This window comes from Physella acuta, unplaced genomic scaffold, assembly GCF_028476545.2.
Source record: "Physella acuta isolate Inbredline_101_S28 unplaced genomic scaffold, ASM2847654v3 ptg001441l, whole genome shotgun sequence".
NCBI lineage: Eukaryota > Metazoa > Mollusca > Gastropoda > Physidae > Physella > Physella acuta.
Genome location: NW_026732956.1, coordinates 462,313 through 486,153, shown reverse-complemented (window position 1 = coordinate 486,153; position 23,841 = coordinate 462,313). Strand labels below are relative to the sequence as shown.

General features: G+C 32.2%; 3 protein-coding genes across 8 annotated transcripts; 1 reads left to right on the top strand and 2 right to left on the bottom strand.

Moving 5' to 3' along the window:
* Positions 1–64: 64 nt before the first annotated feature.
* On the bottom strand, positions 65–19,576 carry LOC131927789 (phosphatidylinositol N-acetylglucosaminyltransferase subunit Q). 4 transcript variants are annotated; one of them, XM_059283615.1, is made up of 10 exons: positions 19,554–19,576; positions 3,895–4,649; positions 3,552–3,692; positions 3,319–3,439; positions 3,049–3,175; positions 2,731–2,884; positions 2,204–2,396; positions 1,682–1,796; positions 1,470–1,528; positions 65–294 (listed from the first exon to the last, which is right to left on the bottom strand). In XM_059283615.1, exons 2-10 carry the CDS (start codon positions 4,614–4,616, stop codon positions 106–108), a joined length of 1,821 nt encoding a protein of 606 aa, XP_059139598.1. In that variant the 5' UTR covers positions 4,617–4,649; positions 19,554–19,576; the 3' UTR covers positions 65–105. The 4 variants fall into 4 exon arrangements, with proteins under 4 accessions (XP_059139598.1, XP_059139596.1, XP_059139597.1 ...); XM_059283613.1 differs by lacking the exon at positions 19,554–19,576 and adding an exon at positions 6,025–6,071; XM_059283614.1 differs by lacking the exon at positions 19,554–19,576 and adding an exon at positions 5,701–5,722.
* Positions 6,123–12,946, top strand: LOC131927791 (dynein regulatory complex subunit 3). Of its 3 annotated transcripts, none has more exons than XM_059283617.1 (13): positions 6,168–6,188; positions 6,736–6,902; positions 7,305–7,421; positions 7,727–7,893; positions 8,181–8,327; positions 8,427–8,546; positions 9,282–9,394; positions 9,681–9,855; positions 10,033–10,164; positions 10,253–10,447; positions 10,726–10,963; positions 11,656–11,666; positions 12,490–12,946. In XM_059283617.1, exons 2-13 carry the CDS (start codon positions 6,743–6,745, stop codon positions 12,610–12,612), a joined length of 1,698 nt encoding a protein of 565 aa, XP_059139600.1. In that variant the 5' UTR covers positions 6,168–6,188; positions 6,736–6,742; the 3' UTR covers positions 12,613–12,946. The 3 variants fall into 3 exon arrangements, with proteins under 3 accessions (XP_059139602.1, XP_059139600.1, XP_059139599.1); XM_059283616.1 differs by having other exon boundaries at positions 6,175–6,194; XM_059283619.1 differs by lacking the exon at positions 11,656–11,666 and having other exon boundaries at positions 6,123–6,194; positions 6,738–6,902; positions 12,490–12,624.
* Positions 13,448–23,659, bottom strand: LOC131927792 (ATP synthase mitochondrial F1 complex assembly factor 2). The gene is made up of 8 exons (XM_059283620.1): positions 23,501–23,659; positions 16,645–16,689; positions 16,290–16,435; positions 16,065–16,162; positions 15,634–15,714; positions 14,985–15,097; positions 14,274–14,389; positions 13,448–13,642 (listed from the first exon to the last, which is right to left on the bottom strand). The coding sequence occupies exons 1-8, from the start codon at positions 23,637–23,639 to the stop codon at positions 13,499–13,501; spliced, it is 882 nt and encodes a 293-aa protein (XP_059139603.1). The 5' UTR covers positions 23,640–23,659; the 3' UTR covers positions 13,448–13,498.
* Between the last annotated feature and the right edge of the window lie 182 nt (positions 23,660–23,841).

The following is a 23,841-nucleotide window of genomic DNA, read 5'->3' as shown; positions in this document are numbered from 1 at the left end:
TTGAAAGAAAATAATGAAAAACCATGACATTTAACAATGGAATGAATAATTACAAACAAACTGGCTGTATATTGTAAAAAATAATTAAGATTTTATTTGGTTGCATCATTCAGTTTTTAAAGTTTTATCCAACTTCTGTAATTTCTTATCCAACTTTTTATCCACCCAAGGATAGATGAGTCTGCCTGTTGCCAAAAAACATAAGAGCTCTTTCCATGAGTGGGTAGGGGCTGATGGGTTTGTCCACAAAGCTGTGGTCAAGCTAATTAACTGCCCAAATGGAACTTGGCATGTCTAGACAAGAAAAAATGTTACACCATTTACTATTATTTGGAATAATGAAAAAATCCTGTACAAGAATAAGCAAAACACGTTTGCCAACTAAACAAAGCAAATACTCAGTAAATACATATTAGTTTTTCAGATGTGAGTTCTTAACAAATTAGCAACAAACTACTGCTCATCAAACAACTTTGCAAACTAATGCGAGTCATGTTGTTTAAGAACAGAAAATGATGTCACAATAAAATATAAAATAACAAGATAAAATGTGTTTATAGGAAAGCTATCCCTCCAACTTAATGTCTATGTTGTAGTGCAGCAGCGAATGGTATAAATGAAAAGTAGAATAGTTTTTAACTATTTTAAAGCATCCTCCATGGGGTCGGTGTGGTCGAGTCGGTAAAGCTCATGGTTGCTAAACCGAAAAGTCTCGAGTTCGAACCCTCGGGCAGATGAGGCTCGTTAGCTGGGGACAGCCACTCTTCTAGGAGAGACAACTCCAAAATTAAACAACTGCTGCCTTGTAGTTTGTTCTTGGTTGGACAAAGGCTATGGAAGCAAATCAAAAAAGAAAAGCAGGCTGAAATCGGAGTCAATGGCCTCAATGGCGCATAACCAGTTGACACGTAACGCTTAATTGTGTTGGAGGCGTGGTCGAGTCGGCAAAAAGCTCATGGTTGATGTATTCGAACAAAGTCTCGAGTTCAAACCCACTGGCAGATAAATCTCGATCCCCTTCAACACTAATAATTAAGAACGAAGAAGAAGAAGAAAAGAAGAAGAAGAAAAGAAGAAAGCGTCCCTTTGATTGTCTGAAGTAGAGTTCACCTGTTTCTGTGACCTTGGCATTTGAAAAGATCATATAATCAGTTGGATGCCCAGCCACCTGATTTTTCCCTAATTCAATTGAGTCTGTTTCCCATCAAAGCTGGGTGGAATCAGTGACGTCCAATTGAGTAGAGTATGAGATGCAAGCCTGAGGCATTTGAGTTAGCAGTCACATGCCTTTCTGCTCTACCAAGATGGTATATAATGTACAACACCAGTAAATGTTTCATGCTCACTCAGGTGAAAGTTTAGTCTTATCAAATCTGTGGCTTTTTTGTAGCATGGTGGGTGCTTTGTAGTTGTCATACTTTTCATGCTAGTTTATAAAAGGCCCATTTATAACGATTAACACAACTTGCCTGCAGTGAAACTATGAGGTTATTGTCTTTTATATTCTTGACTTCAAACCTTATTCCCCCTGAAATTGAATTAAAAAACTGGGTTATTTAAAAAATGTTTTCCACCATAACTATATAAGAAAAAAAAAGAAGGTATAGAATATGAATTTTAAAAAAAATCTAAATTCTAACAATTTATCAACAATTGTGGAATATTAGTCCAGCAGACTCACCAGCAACCAGATTTGAAGCAACCAAACGCAGGGCAATGGTGAAGACAGGTGCTGTTCTGATCAGTATGACAACTTGTTTGATAACACCTTGGACAGCTAGCACTAACAGACGAAGCTGAAGAGTAAAGTTGTTATAAAATATTAATTGTAATTATTGAATATAAAATGTCATTTATTTTGTTTTAAACACCATTCACTGGAGAGTCAGACTTTTTGACTTCCCCTACATCAATTTCAATAGTTTTACAGATGTGTGACAGCATACAAGATATTTATCATTAACAGTAAATAATATTTTTACCTCGATGTATTGCTTTAAACCAGCAAAGTGATCATTAAACACATTTTATCATAGAGTAAAATCTAATTTGTTTATTTTTATGCGCTCACTAAATTTTTTATACCAAGGCATTTGAAATATTTTACATGCTTATAAATTACAATTTCTACACTGTTAATTTTGTTTGCTTATTTTGGGATAGGCAAATTTACAATGGTTAAATGTACAAATGAGCTACTCACTAAAGTAAAGACAGCATAGTAAAGTGCGGTGGTTGGCAGCAAGAACAGCAAGACAGTGAACAACAAAGTGCCTACAAACAGCTGATCAGTATTGTAGGCAGCAGAATCTACTCTAGATCGCAGAACATTCCATTTCTTCCCGCGGAATAGGCGCCATAATGAGCTCAATGCATAGACTTGAACATTAAAAATTCTGTGATAAAAGCAAGAGGAAACAAATTAAATGAAATAATAAGGTGCATAACAGAAATGAAATGACTAAAAACTGATCTTTAATTAAGGGGAGAGAAATGATACAAATTAAAAACATTACTAGAATACACTAAAGTAACATTAACAACAGTTACTTAAAAATATTTTTATACATCAGTTAAAAAAAATAATTAATTAGACATTGTAATTTATGCCCTGTCAATTAAAGAGAAAAACAATTTACAAAAACATGTAGAATACTTCAATCGAGTTTTAAAAAAAGAAACAACGGCTTTGGATTTTAGACATAATATTAAACAAAACAAAAAACCTACCTTGCAGCATAAACATAAAAACAATAAATATGTAATGTCAGCATTGAGAGCACATCCCTGACAAGGCAGAGCTGAGCTGACACACCAAAGATACCAACAAAAGAGGAATACCAGAAGATTGTTGGCATTACACTACGTAGTAGACTCAAGTAGCCTAAGAAAAAATGTGAAAAAATTTTTTTTTTGTAAACAAACTAGCAGCAAAAAAGAAAAAGCTACAACAAAATAATTTTCTAAAAAATAAGAGCCAAAATATCATACTATTTAGATGATGGTTATGATCTTTAATTTATGGGAAAATTTGAAAATGAAGCCAACCTGTCCATAGATAGATATGATAAATGAAGAAATGCCCCATAAATTTTGTAAGCTGGGCATTCAACTTAAGTCCTGCAGGGGCGCCCATCAACCAGTTGACTAAAACATTAAGTCGCAGAGCCACATCCTGGAGAAAAAAAATTTCAGTTAGCTACAGAAATTTCTCTTTTTCTTAAACTTTTTCTACACTTAAGTTAAGCTGAAAACTAATATTGATAGTGAATAGAAAATAAATAATTGCTTTAATGAAGAAAATGGGAAAACACTTACATCTGCCCAGTCTAAAATTACATCTGCTATGTCATTTGCCAAACTGAGGTGCACTATCAAGTAGAGGAACAGAATGCCTAACAATGTGTCCATCAGTTGTTGTACACAATGGTTATAAAAACTACAAGATAAAATTTAAAAAAAAAAACGGTAGTAATCTTACAAAGTAAAATATGGAGAAACTATTAAAAAACATATGTACTGATTAAATGTTTATATACTTCAAAACTCACATGAATCTTTTAAAATTTATAGTCTTTTTTAACTTGAGAGTCATATGTGATCGCTTGGCTTGAAAGTGGAAATGTTCAACAATAAAAGGAAACTGAAGGAGATGAGGTAGAAGATTACATCTTGATCTTGCATTCTGCCATCTGGGGAATATAAAAATTAATACACTTCTGATCCATTTAAGCTGTTCAACTGTGACACATGTGTAATACTTGCAGGGGGTCACAAACTGGTAAGCACTAGAATATTTCAACCCAGTATCACATTTAATATATTAACAAATACTAAAACAATAAAATTATTATTCCCTCTAATAAATAATGTTTAAATGATAAAAAGACTTACCCACAGCTTACTAAAGTGCCAATTTGATGATAAATCCATATAACAGAAAGAGGCAGTGGAATAATGACAAAGTTAAGAAGCTGCCAGATTTTTTGCAGTATTGATGAGGAATTTTTATAAAATGTCTTGACATCAGGCACTTGTTTATCCTGATACCTGTACACATTTTTACCCAAATTTTCTAGAAAACTCTCTGCATGCACAGGGGAAAGGTCCTGGGCTGTTTGAATATTGTTCTCATCTTTTTTCTCTGTTGACACATTTTTTCTAGCTTTAAATAATTTAGTTTCCATTTTATCCAATAAATTATGGTTCACTTGACTACATGCTGTGTGAAAGAGGATGTATGAAGATAAAAACTTATGAGGGTGATAAAAAATACAGACAGCTGGAATCTCTTCATATTCAGATAATAAAGAGTGTTTGAACTTCAGGTTGCAGAACAATGAGTAGTCTGACAAATCCATGTTGAGGTAAAGTGTATAACCATGACTCACAGGATGGAAATCTCCAATGTTTTCCTTTGGAGTCTGCCAAAGTCCAACTACATTAAGCTCATCTTCACTACTGTAACTGCATTTTGTTATCAATGTTTTAGAAATGCCATGAATAAAAACTAAAGCTCTGGCAGGCTCAACTAGGCCAATCAGATATCCTGGGGGCTCCAGATGAATGTCTTGTGGGATACAAATATTCCAAGGTTTTTTGCAATCACTCATCATTGTTATCGTTTACTTGTTATCATTTGTAAAGACCTGAAATAGTGGAGTCAATTTGAAACGAGTAAAGAAAAATATTAAGTGAAAGTCTTTTAGAGGTCTTCCATTAAATATATGAATAAATTAAACAAATATTAATAAAACTGAGAAGAGTCATGTGTTGCCCATGTATCAGGCCCCCAGGGAATAGGGGGGGGGGGGTTCACAAAGTGTGACGCACTTTTGCATTTTAAAAAGTGATGTTAGAAAATAAATCTTTTCTATTATTTTACATTTAAAAGACTGTTTTGATCGAGCTCAATAAATATTTTATAATGAAAAAACTGGGTGGTAGTAGGCTCAAGTGTGATGTCACTTATTGATTGGCTTTTTATAACTATGAGTGAAGATAGGGAGGATGGCATCTTTTAAATTTATGGTATTAAAAATGCATAGTCCCTTACATGTGAAATTTTTTTTTATAGATCTGCTAGTGTATCCATTGCTGCTGTCTCAGAAGAAAGGCTGACGCAATGTTTTAAGCATTAACAATAGTGTACTAAAGTGTACTTTTATATGTGTGACCTTATTTTCTAAAACTGAGAAATATAAGTGTAAACAGCGCTATATATTGGATTTTGGAAGTTGGGGCGCTGGTTTCTTCACACTCCTGCTCAGACGACATAGTGCTTACAAGGGAACCGTAGTCTGATTTGATTTATCATAGACTTAGATCTAGCAGTTCCGAGTAATCTGATGCCTACCTAAATTACAGGCCACTTGTTGAATTTTATAATTATTAGTTATTAGATAGATCTAGAACTAGACTAGACTCAAGTAGATCTAAAATATAATTCAAAACAATAATGACCTACTGCCTTTAGTGGCCCTTTATGACTTTAGCCATTTATAATTTTATTTAATATTTTAATATTTAGGGCTTACGCTAGGCGTATTAATTTATATATAGTTATATAGATCTAAATAATATTAATATAAATAATTTTTAAATATCAATCAAAGCTTTGAATTGAACTAGAAATCTAGGATTTTACTAGGAAAATATTTTAAATAACTTGGATAATAGCTAGAATCTAACCCAACCAACCATCTAGACTAGACTAATTCTATCTACTACTATCTAGAGAAAAATCACACTGTGACTGAGAGTGGTTGAGTCCAGACTTCTTTCAGTAAACTTTCATAGTTTCATGATCATCTCAATATTTTTTCAATCTGATTTCAGTTTCTTCGACTTCGTAATTTAATAAACTTTAATTTTAACTTCAGTCAGATATAATATAGATCTAGAATCTAGATCTAAATCTAGATTCTAATAAGATCTAGATTTAACAATAAAAGTGCATATCAGAGTATTAATATTATGAAGCAATATTCAAGTTTGTTTCAAAAGAAACAATAAATGCTTCACCTCTTCGTTGATTATACTACAAAAGAAATAATTTCTCCGTTGCCTTCTTCCAAATGTATCCTAAATTTTATGTTTTTGAATTCTACCGGAACAAGTTGCTGTCATAGCAACAAAAGCGACAAAGTCGTTCAACTTTCACTTTTGGGTTTAGGCCCACCGTAACAGTAATTGTTAGTTTTATAGTTTTATGATTTAAACGGCAGCATTAGAAACATTTTTTTGGTAGTACTAGAGATCTAGATCTATATCTCCAATTTATTGCTTGAACTACTCACTAATACTTATTATCTGTAACAAAGTTAAATCCTGGATTAAGAAGTGCCTTCGCCTTCATGTTCAACTTGGTTGCTGTTAAACTTTTTTAACTTTTTATTATTTTATTGACTTCAACTTAAGTTAATAATAAAAATAATAAAATTATTATTATTATTACGTTGTACACTAGTTACTAGTTAAGTAACTAGATCTAGAATCTAGAAAAAGTTACTTCTTATAGCCCAAGTCAAGTTAATTATACACTACAGTATAATTTATACTAATTAACTATTAGTAAATTAGTAAATTACTGAATACTAACTTAAACTTACTAAGATTTAACTAAGATAATAATTTATAGTAGGCCCTATACTGTATACAGCCTTATGAATTAATATTTTAATAATACTATGTTAATCTGTAAATCAGTAACAAAAATTTTAACTTTCCATTTAGCGACAAAATGAGTCGTCTATATGATACAGTAGAGCCATCTGTCATAGATGAGGAAATGTTACACAAGGCTGTGGAAGAACAAGGACCAAAAGATGAAGCTGGCAAGATAGCAAAGAAGGAAGGGATTAATTTTGCTGATGTTTTGTCACTCAGGCTGGATTTTAAAAGTATATCGTTGTAAAATAATTGTAGGTCATTAGGCCTATATTATATATATATATATATATATATATTTATATATATATATATAGGCCTATATATATATATATATATATATATATATATATATATATATATATATATATATATATATAGGCCTATATATATATATATATATATATATATATATATATATATATATATATATATATAGGCCTATATATATATATATATATATATATATATATATATATATATATATATATATATATATATATATATATATATATATATATATATATATGTAAAACTGTATGGTGAAATATTATTCCTTAGTCCTTGTGCTGGTTTTAATGTAAACACTTTTAAAATTCAGATTACTTAACTCTTTTTCTTATTAACAATTGCAGATATTTTAAAGATTGATAATCTTTGGGAGTTCACATCCCTGACAAAACTGCAACTTGATAACAACATTATTGAAAAGATAGAAGGTTTAGATGTTTTGGTTAACCTGTTGTGGCTTGGTAATTACATACATCTAATCTTTTCTTAAAGTTTAAACTTGCATATACGATTTTATACATTCTTGTTCATACAACTATAACACATTTAAATTACCATCAAATATACAAATGCTAATACACTAAACTAGGCTACTTTCACAATGTTAAAAACATCAATTTTGATTATTCTGATAGTCTAATGTTATGTATTTAGTGATTTTATGCTGTCATTTGAATGAAAATAGAACACAGATTTTAATACTAGCTTTCTAATTTAGAAGAATAAGATTTAAAATCTAATTTGCTATTTGTTTTGCTATTTATAGATTTGTCATTTAACAACATTGAGGTTATTGAAGGTCTCAGCAAATTGACTAAACTCCAAGATTTAACTTTGTACAATAACCATATTAGCAAAATAGAGAATCTTGAAGCTCAAGTCAATTTAGAAGTGTTTTCTATAGGAAATAATGAAATTAAAGATATCAAAGATGTAAGTATATTTACTATGAATTAGAATGTACTGAGTTTAGGGATGAATTTGCTTCTTATTTGGTCTGATCTTTGATACAAATTTAAAGATGGTTAAATTGTAACATTTTTATTGTCATATGATGTTGATTACAGTTTCAGCCATTCTTAATAGATTAAGCCAAAAAGTATTTAATTAAAACTTTATGTAATGTATGATAGGCTACCTGTTGTACTCTAGCCATGAAATAGTTTGCTACAAGTTGCTATCCTTTTTAGGCCTTTAAGACTTATTTTTTTACTCAACAGATACTAAACCTGAGGAGCTTTACAAAACTTAAAACACTGAACATTGGCAATAACCCAGTTTGTCAAGAAGAGAATTTCAAACTTTATGTAGCAGCATTTCTTCCTAACTTAGAATTCCTTGATTACAGACTGCTTGATCAACAAACAGTAAGGAATTTCTTTGTTGTATTTACAAACAGTATTATTAGTATTAAACTAAAAGCTATAGTGTCTTCAAATAAGTATGATTTATTTTTTATTTTTTAGAAAGTAGCAGCTTATGAGAAATACCAGAACCAAGTTGAGGAACAAAATGATAAGGACAATAAAGCCAAGACAGCAGCAGAAAATGAGGAAAAGCTGAAGGAATTGGTTGAGCTCCAGCAGGTTGAGTGCTACTGTAGTTTTATAAACTTTTTACCAAAGCTGAAGATCTATGTAGTAATTATTGCAATACCTGAGATGAACAATCTATTTGCCAGAAAAGTACAGCTTTGATCTGTCACACATTTTTGCTGCCTAAAATTGTGTATCCAATCTTTGAGGTTAAATGAAGTGCTGATTTAAAAACAGTATGACAAATGCATCAAGAAATAAAGTAATAGGCTTAGCTAGCTAGAATTGTGGGAATTGAGATCATTTTAAAACTTGAAGGGAGAATGTTCTGCTGCCTTTCTTGGAAAATCTGATAATAGCAGAATCAAAGGCTTTTTATATACTTGTAATTTTTGGGGATAGTGCAAATAAATGAGATGGGGGAGTGAGGTAATTGACCTTGGGGTAATGTCCTGCTGCTATATTGTGTGATCAGTCAACTTTGACATGTCAAATTTTCATAAATAATACTTGACTGAGAACAACTGATCTTTATTTTTTAAATCACAGACTCTAATAATACTTACAGCATGTAAAATCTTGGATTGGAACAAAAAAATGATTGTGTTGCGCTATACAATAAAAATAGTTAACACATTTAGGTCTTTAAAATCTAAAAGTGTAAAAGCCCAATCCTATTTTTAAATTCTAAGTAGTTCATAATTTTTTTTTTCTTAATGTATGCTTTAAAATTTCCTTAATAAATTATTTTATTAAAGTCAAAACAACATAAACTTTTATTAACAGAAAGCCTATATTGAGTATCTGGATACAGACAAACTGTTTGTTGACATGTATGCTGATGACCCAGAAGGAAACAAACTCAATGAAATACCTGGTGTTGATGAGATGCTTGTTTTATATCCTTTACTTTTTTATATGTATTTTAACTAGATAACTTATCATGCGATGTGTTACTATAATACTTAGTTTAATTTATTATTCAAGCTAGATAGACAAACCAACATAGACACATGTTTTAAAAATTTACAATATTCTGTGAACACCACTTGGATGGAGAGAAATGTGTAATCAGCATACAACTAAAATAGTTTCATAGACTTTCAACATTACAGAAAAATAATTTTAACAAGGTTCAAATAATAATCTTCTGTACCTATTATATGCTCCTTAACTTAATTTCACTTTTAAAGAAAAGCTAGTCAATGTTTGTAAGGAGTTGTTCAATTTTGGTCTCCAAGAATATGAAAAGAGAAAAGCTGAGGTGGACATGTTCTGGGAGTGTGTAAATGAGGCCAAATTAGAAAACAAGCAAGAAGGCATGAAAGCTATTGCAGATTTCAATAGTAAGAAGAAGCTGGTAAGAAGTATCAAGATATAATTCTTATAAATTTAATTAAGTGCATCAGGAAAAAAAAAGCAATACAAATTTCATTTTGTTGATCCTAGACATTGTTCAATATGTTTTTTTAAAATGTGTAAAAATTTTAGTAGTAATCTGAGTGAACTTCCAACCAATTTATTTCCTCGATTTTAGATATTTCTTGAAATTCAAAGCTTGACGGACTCAAAATTGATGGAAGCAAAACTTCGAGGTTACAACGACATGATCTCACAGCTCTGGGACAAACTTATGGGGCTAGAACTTCAACTGGTTGATCAACTTGAGGTAAGGAACAAATACTATTTCATCTACTCTTGGTTCAATGATAATTTGTTTTCATGTAATGTTTATACCCTGCAATATTTTTTGACAGGAAATAATCAAAGATTTTGATCGCAACATGCAAGATTTGGTGGGTGTATTTCTTGAAAATGTACAGGGATATTTAACACAAGCAAGAGAACTGGAAAATATGCACAATGAGAAAATGATAGAGATGGCCACAACTGCACTGGAAAAAGCTGCAAAGAATGAACTGGATGATGATATCTCAGAGGATCTTAGGATGGTAAGATATTCACATTGATGTTTTTAATTAGTAGAGATGATTTTTTTTTTCTTAAAATGGTTAATAACATTGTTTGAGATAGATTAATGTTATCTTTTACTTTATTTAAAAAATGCTTATATTTTGATACTGTTATAAGTATTAAAAATAAAATCTCTAATCTAATGTATGGAGCACTATTTCTGTTTAATTTTTTATAGTTTTTTTTAAGGCCCTTCACACCTACAGTGCTACACTATGATGTTGGTGTAAAAGTTACCATTTTTTTCTCTAATCAGTTGTTAGTAGACAAAGACACAGTAATGAATGCAGTGACATCCTCCCATGATGTCCATCTCCTAAAGATTGATAACAAAGAAGATGATATAGTTACTAGAATCAATGGTTGGCTTAAGAACATGATTACCTCCATTCATAATGAAGAGGAAATAAAGCGTAATCGCACAAGGGTTACAGAAATTAATCATCTTATTGACCACTTGAGAGAAGAGTCAGAAGGATTAGACCTAGCAGCAGGTGGGTAAAACCTGCCAAAGTTTCAAAATATATAAAAAAATGATGCTTGACATGATTAGTTAGAGTGATTACTAACTTGAAGATGAATTAATTTGATTTGAAATTTGATGTCTTTTAAAATGTGTATCAACATTTCAAAATATATGCATAGCCATTAAATTTGTATCTGGAAGATAAAGGTTAAAGACATTTGCACACGATGAGTTCTACATGTATCCTCTTAGTTTTATGAAGTATACAGTTATAATATATACTTAAATAGTAACAGCTGTTTATATTGTAATAAAATTATACTCTCCAAAATGCTATAATTATTGAATAAATGGGTGGGTGATGTATACTTTTCCCCTAATTCTAAATGCTTTACAACTCTAATATAGAAAAAAAACTTGATTAAAGACTTTTACTACTTCCATAAATTAAGATTATATTTTAATTAATTTTATTACTAAAAGTAGAAAGTAAGAATGACTTTTTTTTAAATTTGTAGATGTATACTTTTCCCCTAATTCTAAATGCTTTACAACTCAAATATAGAAAAAAAACTTAATTAAAGACTTTTACTACTTCCATAAATTAAGATTATATTTTAATTAATTTTATTACTAAAAGTAGAAAGTAAGAGTGACTTTTAAAAACAAAATTTCAAATTTTATTTAAATGTTATTTGCTATAATTATTCATATTTACAGCTGATCAACTTGTAAGTAATGTTATAGTTATCTGTTATACATTCGTTCCTGACATGAAACTTTTTTTTTTTTTTGGATTAGATTCATTTTATTTTTTTCTTTTGTTATGCATGTAAATACTCTCTTTTGTACACATACATACATATATACACACACACATAGACAGATATAGGCTATATACACATCAATAGGACTAAATGCTAGTCCGAGCAATAAATATCAAAATTATATAGGCCTAATTTAAAACAAAAGCCTAAAAAAAATTTTCCTTTCTATTTTCTTTGTTGTTAGCTTTTATCTTAATATCCTAATTACACAACTTTTAAAATAAAAAACTTTATGAATGTTACGCTTACATTTTATGACATTTTACTGTTTAATATTTACTTTTTTTTCCTGTAATGCAACTTTTTATTCTGAAATAAGTGTGGTTTAAATCAATGGCAGGTTTCACTTTATAAAAGTCACAGAAATTTCATTTTATTGTATATTTTATTGTAGATTTGTATATATTGTTGAAACCTATAGAATATGCATTCTCATTTTCTGAATAAAACATGTAGTTAAATTGTTTTGTTGCTATTTAAATTTTTTAACATGTGGTAACAAGTTTATGCACAAGACCAAAGACAATTTAAGAGGGAGGAGAGCTCAAGAAAAAGTAGTTCAAGAACTAAGTGCCATTCAGATTTGTAACATTTATACTGGAGTTGTTTTTTTTTTTCTTTCATAGTAATATGATAGAGAAATCATGCAACTTAATAAATCACTAACAAGAAGAAATAACTAGATTTTACTACCGATAAATGAAAAGTATTTTACTTTTTATTTTAGGGCACTAGATCTCGGGTGGCATTTGGAGGAAGTATAATGAAGCAGTCGACGGGTGAAATAAGTACCAGCACAAAACAGTATGGGAGTTCTGCCACAAGCTCCTTACGAGGATCAAATAACTAGCTTAAAAATATGTATCACATATAGGGAAAATCTGAGCATTTTTCCTATTTACATTATTTTAAGTTGTATCTATCAACTGTTCATCGTCCTAGTATGCAGTGATGAAATTATTAACTATCAACCAAAATTCATACAAGTTATTCAGATATGTTAAAGGGTTAAAAGTAAAGCAAAAAATTATTCTAGATATGTAAAACTGGTGTAGGAACATGATGTCACATCTCTGTATTTTTAGAATTATATATTTTTCATGTACATAATAAACTGTTCACAAATGTGTTTTAAATTTTTCCACAAATTAGTTATTTAATTTGTAAATAAACATTAAAACAGTATTATGCCTTAATCTTAATTTTTAACTTGGATATTGGTCTGAAATATTTACCCTCAAATTAGAACGATAAATCTCTTTGCTGCTTTGCACACACAACTTTACAATCAGATTCTACCATTGTGTAACTCACACAAGTGGGATTTGAAGAGAGTGGTTTAATTAAAGATAATTGTTGACCTCATTTGGTGGTTAATCATTTTTCATAAGGTTGGAATTAGCCATTAGTTAACCAACTTTGATCTGGTGGATAATATTAGCTATAATATAACAAGTGTATATTAAATAGTATTTAAAAGAATCTAGTTTAGGCTACTATCTAGTAGTGGTCTTTATTTACTATTAATCTGGATTACACAACTCCTGACTTTTCAGTGGTATAAGGTAATTATTTTGTCATCACATACTCAAACAAATGAGTTACAAAATAGTTATTTGTTTAAATATTTTTAGAGTTAAAACTTTAAAAATTTAATTACAACTTAAAAATAAAGCAACAATATCTGTGAGTTATTTTGTTTAATTAGTGAAAAAAAAAATAGAATGATGGTGTTATCATACTGGTGCCAAAGAAGCTTTTTGTTTTATAGAAGAACTTTCACTGCACCAATGCACAAACAAAACTGCTGCAGCGATTCTAGACCTCAGCTCATAGACCTCAATATCGTGGTACCACTCAACACTGCCCCAATGATTGGTCTGAAAAATAGATTAACAATAAATTAAAATTAGTAATAGAAAAAGTTAAGAACATGTGAGGCCCCTAGCAGCATAGAGTGTGATATCAATATAAAATCCAATCACATTCACATCTCCAACCCCGTCACCCCCACCCCCCCTCAAGCTAAATCCAAGTAGCCATTCACATAGAAAGGATTAATAAGATTTCCCAAAAATGTCAAACTAGAAGCTCAAGCACCACATCACCTTCTCAACCATGTTGTACTCCTTTTATTTATAACACCAGTGGCGTAGCGAGGTCGGGTGTCACCCGGTGCGGCACTTATTGATGTCACCCCCCAGGGCGTAGCGACCCTTCCCGGGGACAGTTTCAATTTTCGATTTGCACCCCCCCCCCCTCAAACTTTCTATTTGCACCCCCCCCCATCAACAAATTTTTCTCTATATATTTTGCCTTGGTGTCACCCCCCTAAATGGTGTCACCCGGTGCGGTCCGCACCCCCCGCTACGCCTCTGACACTTACTGTTTTTGTATAAGATTGCAATGAAAAATATCAGAGATATTCTAAGCAAAGCTGAACTTCTTATTGTATATGAGACTTTATGACAATTAAAAAGACTAGGCGATTATAGCCAGTGGTAGACTAACCTGGAACTGCTGCTCAAGTCTAGCAAGATCTACAGCAGACTCAACATTAATATGTTTGTCAATCAATGCCATTATAAGAAGCAATGATTTTATTGTGTCGACAGCATAATGATAACCTTAGAGAGACATAAACAAATGAAAAATGTGTTGATTTCCTAAAATAGATAATAGAGATATTTAAGTGAAGTTTACTTTTGGACATGATCTATAGGGCAGTTTAAAATAGAGCATCTGTTTCTTGACTAAGTAGTATGAAGGGATGGTGTGTAGTCAGCACTATAAAAAAAAAAGTTTCCCTTTCAAACCTGACGGTCTATGGGGCAAGTGAAGTAGAGCTCATTTGTTTCTGTGACCTCAGCATATGAAGAGATAGTGTGGTCAGCACTATGCCCAGCCACCTTTACTTTCTCTAACGTGAGTTAGGTACCCATCAGAGTTGAGTGGACTAGGTACGTCTAGTGACTTGAACCCGGATTCAAACTCGAGACTTACGGGTTAGCAGTCCAGTAACCACTACGTTCCATAGTCAGCACTATACCCAGCAGTCAACATCAGAGCTGGGTACTCATGGATGTCATACAGACTTGGGTCTGAGATCCAAACTCAACACTTTTTTGGTTTGCAATTGTGCGCTACACCACAACCACCCCGTACCATAATAGAGATATTTTAACAGTTAATTAATAAACAATTAAGTTAATTATATATTACCAAAAAGCGCCCAATCACTGTATGAGTGTAAATGCCTTCGGACAATGTCTTTAGACTCGTTACTGACAACTGGAGGTGCCATACTGGAGGTTGGAGAAATTTCTAAGCCATACCTTAAACAAACAAACATTTTAATTTTTCACCATCTTTCAATTAGCTCAATTAGCATTTTTTAGCACAATTTCCATACGGACAATTGCGATTATTAACTCGTTCTGGATGGATGTGTGTCCGATGTGTGTCCGCAGCTTTAAGTCGTATCTCCCCCTCAACGAAGCAATATCGAGGACTAGTTCCAAAAGCAAATATGTTAAGCAAGTTCCGAGGATGATTGTGGGCCAAAAAAATTCCCGGAATTCCTTCCTGGATTTCCCGGAAAAGCCAAAAAACCTCGAAAAAATGCAGTTTTTGGCCCATATCTCGGCAACCAGACCACTTAGCGACTTGAAACATTTACCAATCGATTCCTGCCATAATTTAGAACAATATTGCCGAAGAAAGTTTTCAAAAATATCCTTTCGTTCGGTCACAAAAAATTAATTAAGGAAATTGCGCTTAAATTGTCACTAGACTTTTTATTAACTTGTTTTTGTTTTAGTATAAGGTTAATTAAAAAATTAGACAATATATTCAAAGGATCATTGCTTACCTCTGGGAGCACCAGTCAAGGATGGGATCCCAAGTTTCTTTTTCTAACTTATCTAGCTCGGGTGGTTCTGTTAATCTGTAGCTAAGAGAGATAAAATACTGTGTCACATAATGCAATTAATCTGTTAAAAGGGACATTTTATTAATGTGCTGCTATACAGAGTGCCATAATTGTAATGTCAACTTCTAAACAATGGCTAATGTAAAGAATAACAAGGTTTTGAGTTTTATAATGGATGGCAAATATTAAAGTAAAAATTGAATAATTATTTATACTTTTTCAACTACCTGTTTTCTCTTTTAGTTCATAGTTTCTTTTTACAAAAATGCATTTATACTTTGTTCTACATTTGTAAGCAACACTAAACCAAATAACCTCAATGTCCATAAAAAAATTTTTTAAATTAAAAGATTGCCAACATTTATGCTTACCAGATTGTGTCTGTTTCCAAAAAATGTATGATGGTATCTATTAGCTGTTCACGCGATTTGTGCATAGGATTATCAAGTGCAGTGTTGCATAATGCTGTCTGGGGAACAAGTTTGTTTAACTTTTAAAGTATTAAAAATACAAACATAACAAAATAGCAATCTGTAATAAAATCAATGACATCCACTTATAATAAACATAATGTGGTTTTTACTTTGTTTACTTACCAGGTGCATAGCCTGCCTATTAACAAGTGTGCCCTGAGAATTCCATTCTGTTGCGACAGCCAGAGCCAATGGTTCACTGGGAACTTTGAAAACATTTCCATGCGGTGTTCTTAATTTCCGTTTGTCAAGATTTATTTCATACCACCCTAAGGGTTAAGATAATTTTAAAATGGAAGTTATATTGTTTTATATTGAATAATTAAATATAGCCAAATATATTTTGTTAAATTGGTATGGTACACTACAACAATAATTTAGGTAACTGAAACATTGGGTCTAAGGAAAGTTAACCCTTAAAAATAAAATAATTTATTTGTAGTAATTTCACCCTTAAATATTATATAACAGAACTCACCGTCTGCAGTAGCTATACTGGCATTTTTGTAAAACTTCTTTAATTCTGAAAAATAAAATATAGCATGATTATTTTCTCTATTGGATCGCAAAACATACAAAAACCCTGCTTTAAATAAAATTAGAGTACTCTATTAAAAGTGGCAAGTTTTTTCAACCGTTATGATTTTTTTTAATAAAATGCTTTTTTGTATTTGTAATATCACAACGGTTTAAAAAAATGTTTTTGGTATATATGAATAAATTGGTTTTTAAAGTTGTCATTGTTTAGCATGCATAGGCCTTATAATACTACTATTATTACTACTAAAAGTAATAAAATTTCAACATCATCATTTAATTTTCTTTCATCTTTAGAATAAGAGATCAATACGTATATATTTTAAAATAAAAGTCATTAGACCTAATGTGTTAATTAATTATTCATCCGGTTAGTTTGGGTTTGTATAACATTGTTATTATTAAACATATGTTAAAATTTTGTTAGAGAGTGTAGATGATAGGAATATGCAAGTGAAATACCGCTCAATTAAAAGGAAAACAACTTATAATTAACTTAATAAAGCCCAATTAAGGCGTGCGGTGCCGTTCTACAATGATTGTCACAAGTCACTTTTCATACTGAATATCTATGTTGTTATTGATGATACAAAGATAAAACTTAGCACATAGATGCTTAAGGATGTTGGGAATAGAAACTTACAAGTCAAAAAAATGCTAGAAGAAAAAGACAATCACATATAATAAAGTCTGATTAATGGGGGTGGCACTGAAATCTTGTATCAATAATACTGGAATATGATATGGTTAGGATTATGTTGAAGTATCTAAATATTAGTAGCATTAGTTATAGGCTACTTTTAATAAGTAGCCAAGGATGGCTAATCAATCAACAGCCTACAGAAACTAGATGACATGTGCCGCAATCGAAGGATAGACAGCTGTCTTATTTGCTGATCTGAACCTACTGTTTAAAAATATTACTGTTGCTTAGTTTAAGTTATTTTTAAATAAAATTAAGTCACATTGTTCAAAGTGTTTCTGTTTTCTTTTTGACTTTTTAAAAAATGTATCTATTACTGTTGCTTTAGATCACATTGTTAAAGTGAAGTAAATTTTAATTAGGCTTGGCTATTATTTATTTACCCAATTGAAAATGACTAATATGGAAGATTATTAATGAAAGGGGCTATTAATTCCATTGCTTTAAATTTTATTTAATCCATAAAAAACATTTTATAAGCTAAGATCTTGCCAATTCAATAAATACTGTTAAACAGTAACATCAAATGTGCAATTTTTTATATTTCATGCCTGTGGAGTATGGGCGGTCATGAAAATTTCAACTCGGCTGTCATTATTAAAATTGTGTAGATCCACATCACTTCACGCAAGAAGCCATATCTGGTTATAAAGAGCTAAAAACCCCATAAAACCAACATTTCCATCCATCAAAATAGTTTGGCATTACTTATTTACTAGTTTCCTGAACTTATTCTCTTTTTTAAATGTCGACATTGTGTCCGCGGGACCCCCAAAGATTTACCAATGCTTTTTAAGTAAATTTAAGCATGTTCCAATTAAAAGAACTCTATGTCTAAGTCTTTAAACTTTACTTTCTTGCTAAAATTAATACTCAATGAAAGAGGTCGGGTACTTTGTTTAATGAGACATGCTCGCTAAGATAGCTTGATAAAAATTGGAATCGATATGTTAAAACATAACTAATAGTTTTCCATAGAAACATAGAATATAAAACAGCCCACTTATATTTGACGTATCGAATACATTAATTTATCGATTCTCTCGTGATAACTAAGCACTTGGGTTGAAAATGGCCAAAATAACAAAAGTTGGCATGAAAAAGTTCGGATGTGGCCAGATTAAACAAAATGGCGGACATTGAAATGCCTACTATAGTTTGTTGTTATAACGTGAAAGCCCAGCCATTTTGCTCGTGGTAAACATTTTGGCCGATGCTAGCCGGAAAAGATACGCATGCGCAATTGAGAAACTACAACTTGTCATCGCGGCGATGTTTTTGATGGTACTGCGCATGCGTGTGTTTACAACCACAGAACCCTAATCCTATCCCTATCCCAACCCTAATCTTATCCCTATCCCTAATTCTAACCCTAGCCATAGGTCACTGCGCATGCGCAGAACTATCTTTTGCCGACTAAGTGAAGATGTTGGGGAGAAAAATCTTCAGAGTAGTCACTTCGAAACATTTTTAAAAGTAATTCATAGAAGGTCACTGGTATTTGGCAAAAAAAATCGTCAGAAGTCATGTGTCCAATGTGGGCGCCATACTGTTGTTAGCAACCGGCCCCGTCTCCTGGCAGAACAAGCCAGCTAACAACTTGTAACAAGCCTACAGTACAGGTACAGACACCAGTCAGTGCTGAGTGAGTAGTACAGGTAATCTATCGTTTTGGGTACGTAAAATCGCCCGCGGCTATTAATGTACGAAAACGTTACCTCATTGTCAAGGCTGTAATAGAAGTATATTGTGATATGTTTGTGTCAAATATTATAGATAAATGAATAATAAACCTAAATCAATGGCTAAATATATCAATATAGGCCCGAAATTAACTTTAAACAGCAGTGTCTGCAAGCAAGATTTGCTATACTATATAAACAGCAGCCATTTGTAAAATAGAGTGACTTCCGCCTGAATCTTGCGCTATAAGTCTATAAAAATAAAACTTTAACAAGATGGCTGCTATAGTAAATGAGCATGGTTGCATCTGTTGGAAACATCGCTGGTGTTCATTTATTACTGAAAAGTTTTAATTCAATTGTTTAGAAACAGGTACATAAATGAAACAAGGAAACATTTTTGTATTTTTCAAAACATAAATCCTCCTCAAAATGTGAAATAATTATTAAAATGTAAGGAGTCACCTGTTTTTCACATTACTAGTCGCGGGCGATTTTACGTACCTAAAACGATAGATTACCGTAGTACAGTAGTCTACTAGCTAGGCCAATGCAAAAATTTAATTTCAGTAAAACAATATAATAGTTACATATTTGGATAGGGACTGTCAATCTGATTACAGATCAGTTTGAATTTTCAAAATCTGCCCATAAACAAAAAAGTTATGAATTTTTTTGTCATTAAAAAACAGCAGTTTTTTCAGACAACCGGGGTAGACCCTGAAAGAGGAAAAATACTGGGAGGGTATGGACCAAATTTTTAAGAGTTTTTCACTAAAAGTGGTATAAAAGCAAGCAGACTTCACCAATTGATGTCATTTTATGATATTTTGTAGATTTTTCTATGCCGAATCCAATGATGCTATTTTAAAAAGTGTCTTTTGATTATATAACAGACTTATTTCATGGATTATGTAATACCCCCTTCAATTTTTTTTTACAACATCTGATAATCCGTGTGATAAGAAGTCATTCTTTAAATTAAACACTGTTTTAAACCATAATATGACATTTGTATATGCTGAAGCTAATGGTGATATTTAAAATGGTAGAACATTATTACAAAACTATTATAAAGGTCAGGTTATGTAATTCGCACCTTTTGCTCATAATTTACCATGCATTTATTTTAAAATCTCTTTTGCTCATTGTCAGTTAACTGAATAGCCTACTTAAAGAAAAGATAACTAATACAGTTTTAATACAAAGAGAAGGATGCTATAACAATAGTATATTTGTGATGATGTAACTTCTTAAAATATTTTATGTAATCTATGTGCAATCGTACAGGCCTACTCTATTCCAAAAATATAGGCATATCTTATTATATTTATATTTCTTGTTACTTTAAATGTCATACCATTGATACAACTTTCTTCTATAGAATTAGCCTAGTTACAAATGTGTCTTATCAGAATCAAGGTGCTTTATGACAAATTTGTAATATTTTTAAACACAAAAAAATTGCTCATTTTTACAATTTTAATAACATAAACATTGGAGGAAAATTGTTTTTTTTTAGCTTGTACAAGGTAGTGTAAGTTATAGGTCTATAACATAGATTTATATATGCTCAATTTTTATGCTAGTTGTAAGCTTGTGTATTTTGTAGGCCTACCATAGGCCTATTACATTGGGGGAAAAAAGCACGTGTTTGAGTGCTTGACTGTGTGTAGTAGATGCTAGGCATTTTTAAAGTTTCCTGTGTCTGGCTAAACACCGAGGCGTTTATCACCATCAGCATTTGCCTAGATTTAGTTCAATCAGACGTGGTTAACCAGGTTTTCTGACCAACGAATTTTATTGCCGTATTACGTAAACACGAGGCAAGATAGGCTAGTCGGCCAACCCGATGAACGTGTTGGACGAATGTTATGTAATTTTAGAGACAAAAGTCTGGGAAGATTTCCTGATCTATGCCCGAGGGTTAGTAACATCAACTCCACAAAGTGAAGGGGGAGGGAGGTGGGGTATGAAACCACCGCGAGCCGCTCGGGTACCGTACGGGTGTTATACAACATCAAAGGCGCCGACCCTCGGCTTGTCGCGTCACGGAGTAGTGGGGGCGGGGTGAGGCTATGGATGTTACATACGGTGTTACAATTGTTACATACCGTGTAGGATGGTCAGTGACTCCCCATACCCACCCCATCCCATTTTGGTCGATTTGGCAAGCTAGTAACCTCCACGTTGTTACGGGTTTTAAAATTTTTTAGTCAACCGAAAAAAAAAAGAGCCCGGGGTAAAATTTAATTTATTTTTAACACGTTTTTCTTAACTCAGCTTCGCGTTTGTTTGTTTGGTTGTTTGGATGTTTGTTGTTAAAATTGACATCGAAAATTAGCCCACTTCTGATTGCTCTAGAGACCTGAAATTTGGCATGCATGCTACTTTCGCCTAACAATTTCAGATGCAATCATAAAAACTAGCAATTAGTGACCGTAATTAGCTTAATTTAATTACGCCCCAAGGACCATAAAATTGAGGACATGATTTCTAAAGATACCGACAAGACTGGAGGCTTATTGACACAGTTACTTCGGCCCCAATCGATGTGAGCGCGCTGGCCGTGATCGTATAGTGGTTAGTACTTCGCGTTGTGGCCGCGACAACCCAGGTTCGAATCCTGGTCGCTCAAGATTTTTAGTCCGTGTATTTATAAACACTTTTTTAAAAACCACGTTTTTCATGTGTAGCAACGGACTAAAAAGGAGAAAATAAAATACTTAAAAAAAAACTTTTTAAAAAACCACGTTTTTCTTGTGGACTAAAAAGTAGAAAATAAATTTTTCTTTTGTGCTTCCTCGAGCTGTGCAGGTTCTTGTGATGATTGACAAAAAACGTGGGTCGGGCAGATGGGTCGGGAAATTTGATGGTGAACGTACCCACGTTTTTTGTCAGTCATCACAAGAACCTGCACAGCTCGAGGAAGCACAAAAGAAAAATTTATTTTCTACTTTTTAGTCCACAAGAAAAACGTGGTTTTTTAAAAAGTTTTTTTTTAAGTATTTTATTTAAAGCCATTTTTACGAAAAAGTAATGTACACAATAATGAAACGTTACGGCACGCGAATCACGTCAGCATTGTTTGGTCGGGTCGCAGCTATCCGGATTAATTTCTAAAGAAGATTAATTTTGACGATTAGTAAATACTATTACGACTTTTTTTTTTTTTGCCGTTTCAATGGTTTAAAACAAAGTTATGAAACATGCCTGTCTACTTAAATATAAAATAGCAATACCCGACGAGTCAAATACGGGAACACACGTATCTATCTTTAGAAATTGTTTATAGTCTCATCCAATCGGATCAACCGCCTAGCGTCACGTGACCACACACTCGGCTGTGCTACACGATGTGTAGATTACGATTCAGTCGGACGGCGGCCGACGCGTTAATTTTTATTTTCGTTCGGTCTTAAAATGTATGGACGGCTTTATTATGAGGTGTTATAATACATGTCATACATTAAAATAATCGGCGGGATTTCAGGAATACAGCTCAAGGTTCAAATGTAAAATAGGTCAAATAATAGACCGGGAAACTTGGTTCAACTTTGCGGTCCGATATCTCCCGAAGTATTTAACTTATTTTGACCACGAACCTTGAGCGTTGTACGTCTACATTTAATCTGTTCGTCTGCCAAATTTAATTGTTGTAGTACGTAAACTCGATACGTCTATAAAAAAAAAATTGTAGCGCGTCATATTTAAAACATAGCGATTCGAAGCACAGCCGAGCGGTTCAGTCGGACAGCGGTCGGCGCGTCATGTTTTGATTTTCGGTCCACTTCAAAGTCTATAGACGTCCTTATTATAGGGCCTAATATGACATATCATACATATTAATAAACGTCGAGATTTCAGGAATACAGCTCAAGGTTCAAATTAAAAATCGGTTCATTAATAGCCCAAATAACTTAGTTCAACTTTGCCGTTCGATATCTCCAAAAGTATTTAACATATTTTCCCCAAGAACCTTGAGCGTTATACGTGAACATTTAATCTATTCTTCTACCAAGTTTCACTGTTGTAGTACGAAAACTCAAAGAGTCTATAGACTCTAAGTAACACCCCTCTTTTAAAAAGGTGAAAAAGCCTCCCCCCTAATCGGCACGTCGCCGCGGGGGGTAAAAAATGCGATTAAATCGGCGATTTCTTCAACGTCTGAAATAATAAAGAAATCAAACTTATACAGTTAAAAAGGTTGTTCAATTACGAACAGAATGATGTATAACATGTTAACATAAACACAATAAAAGCATGCAAAAAACAGAGTTAAACATGCAGGGGGTAGGGAAAAGCCGATTTGTCCGATTTTCTCGGCAGCGGCATTGGCCTAGCTACGTACAGTAACAGTCACTGAGTCAGTACTCATTGAAGTCATTGGGTGCCCAGTAACTTATATCTACCTCTTGGATTGTTGAAATTATTTCTACAGAGGAACGTATTTATTAAGTTATTGCATCTTAATGTTGAATTTAAGTGAGCTAAACTTTTCGAGGTCAATATTGTGTTCTTGGCTAATTTGCTGATCATGGACGCTGCCATCTTGTTTTTCTCAAGAAAACTAATCCAAACGAAACAACAAACTAATTATTAAAAAAAGCAGTTGAGTTTTTTTTTATTTTAGTTAAAAATAATTGTTTATTAAAATTAAAATGAAATGGATAAGAAATTTGATTTAATGAAAAATAAACTAACAGTCACTTAGCTCTGTTTTTCGTAAAGTTTAAAAAGAAAAATAAATCTA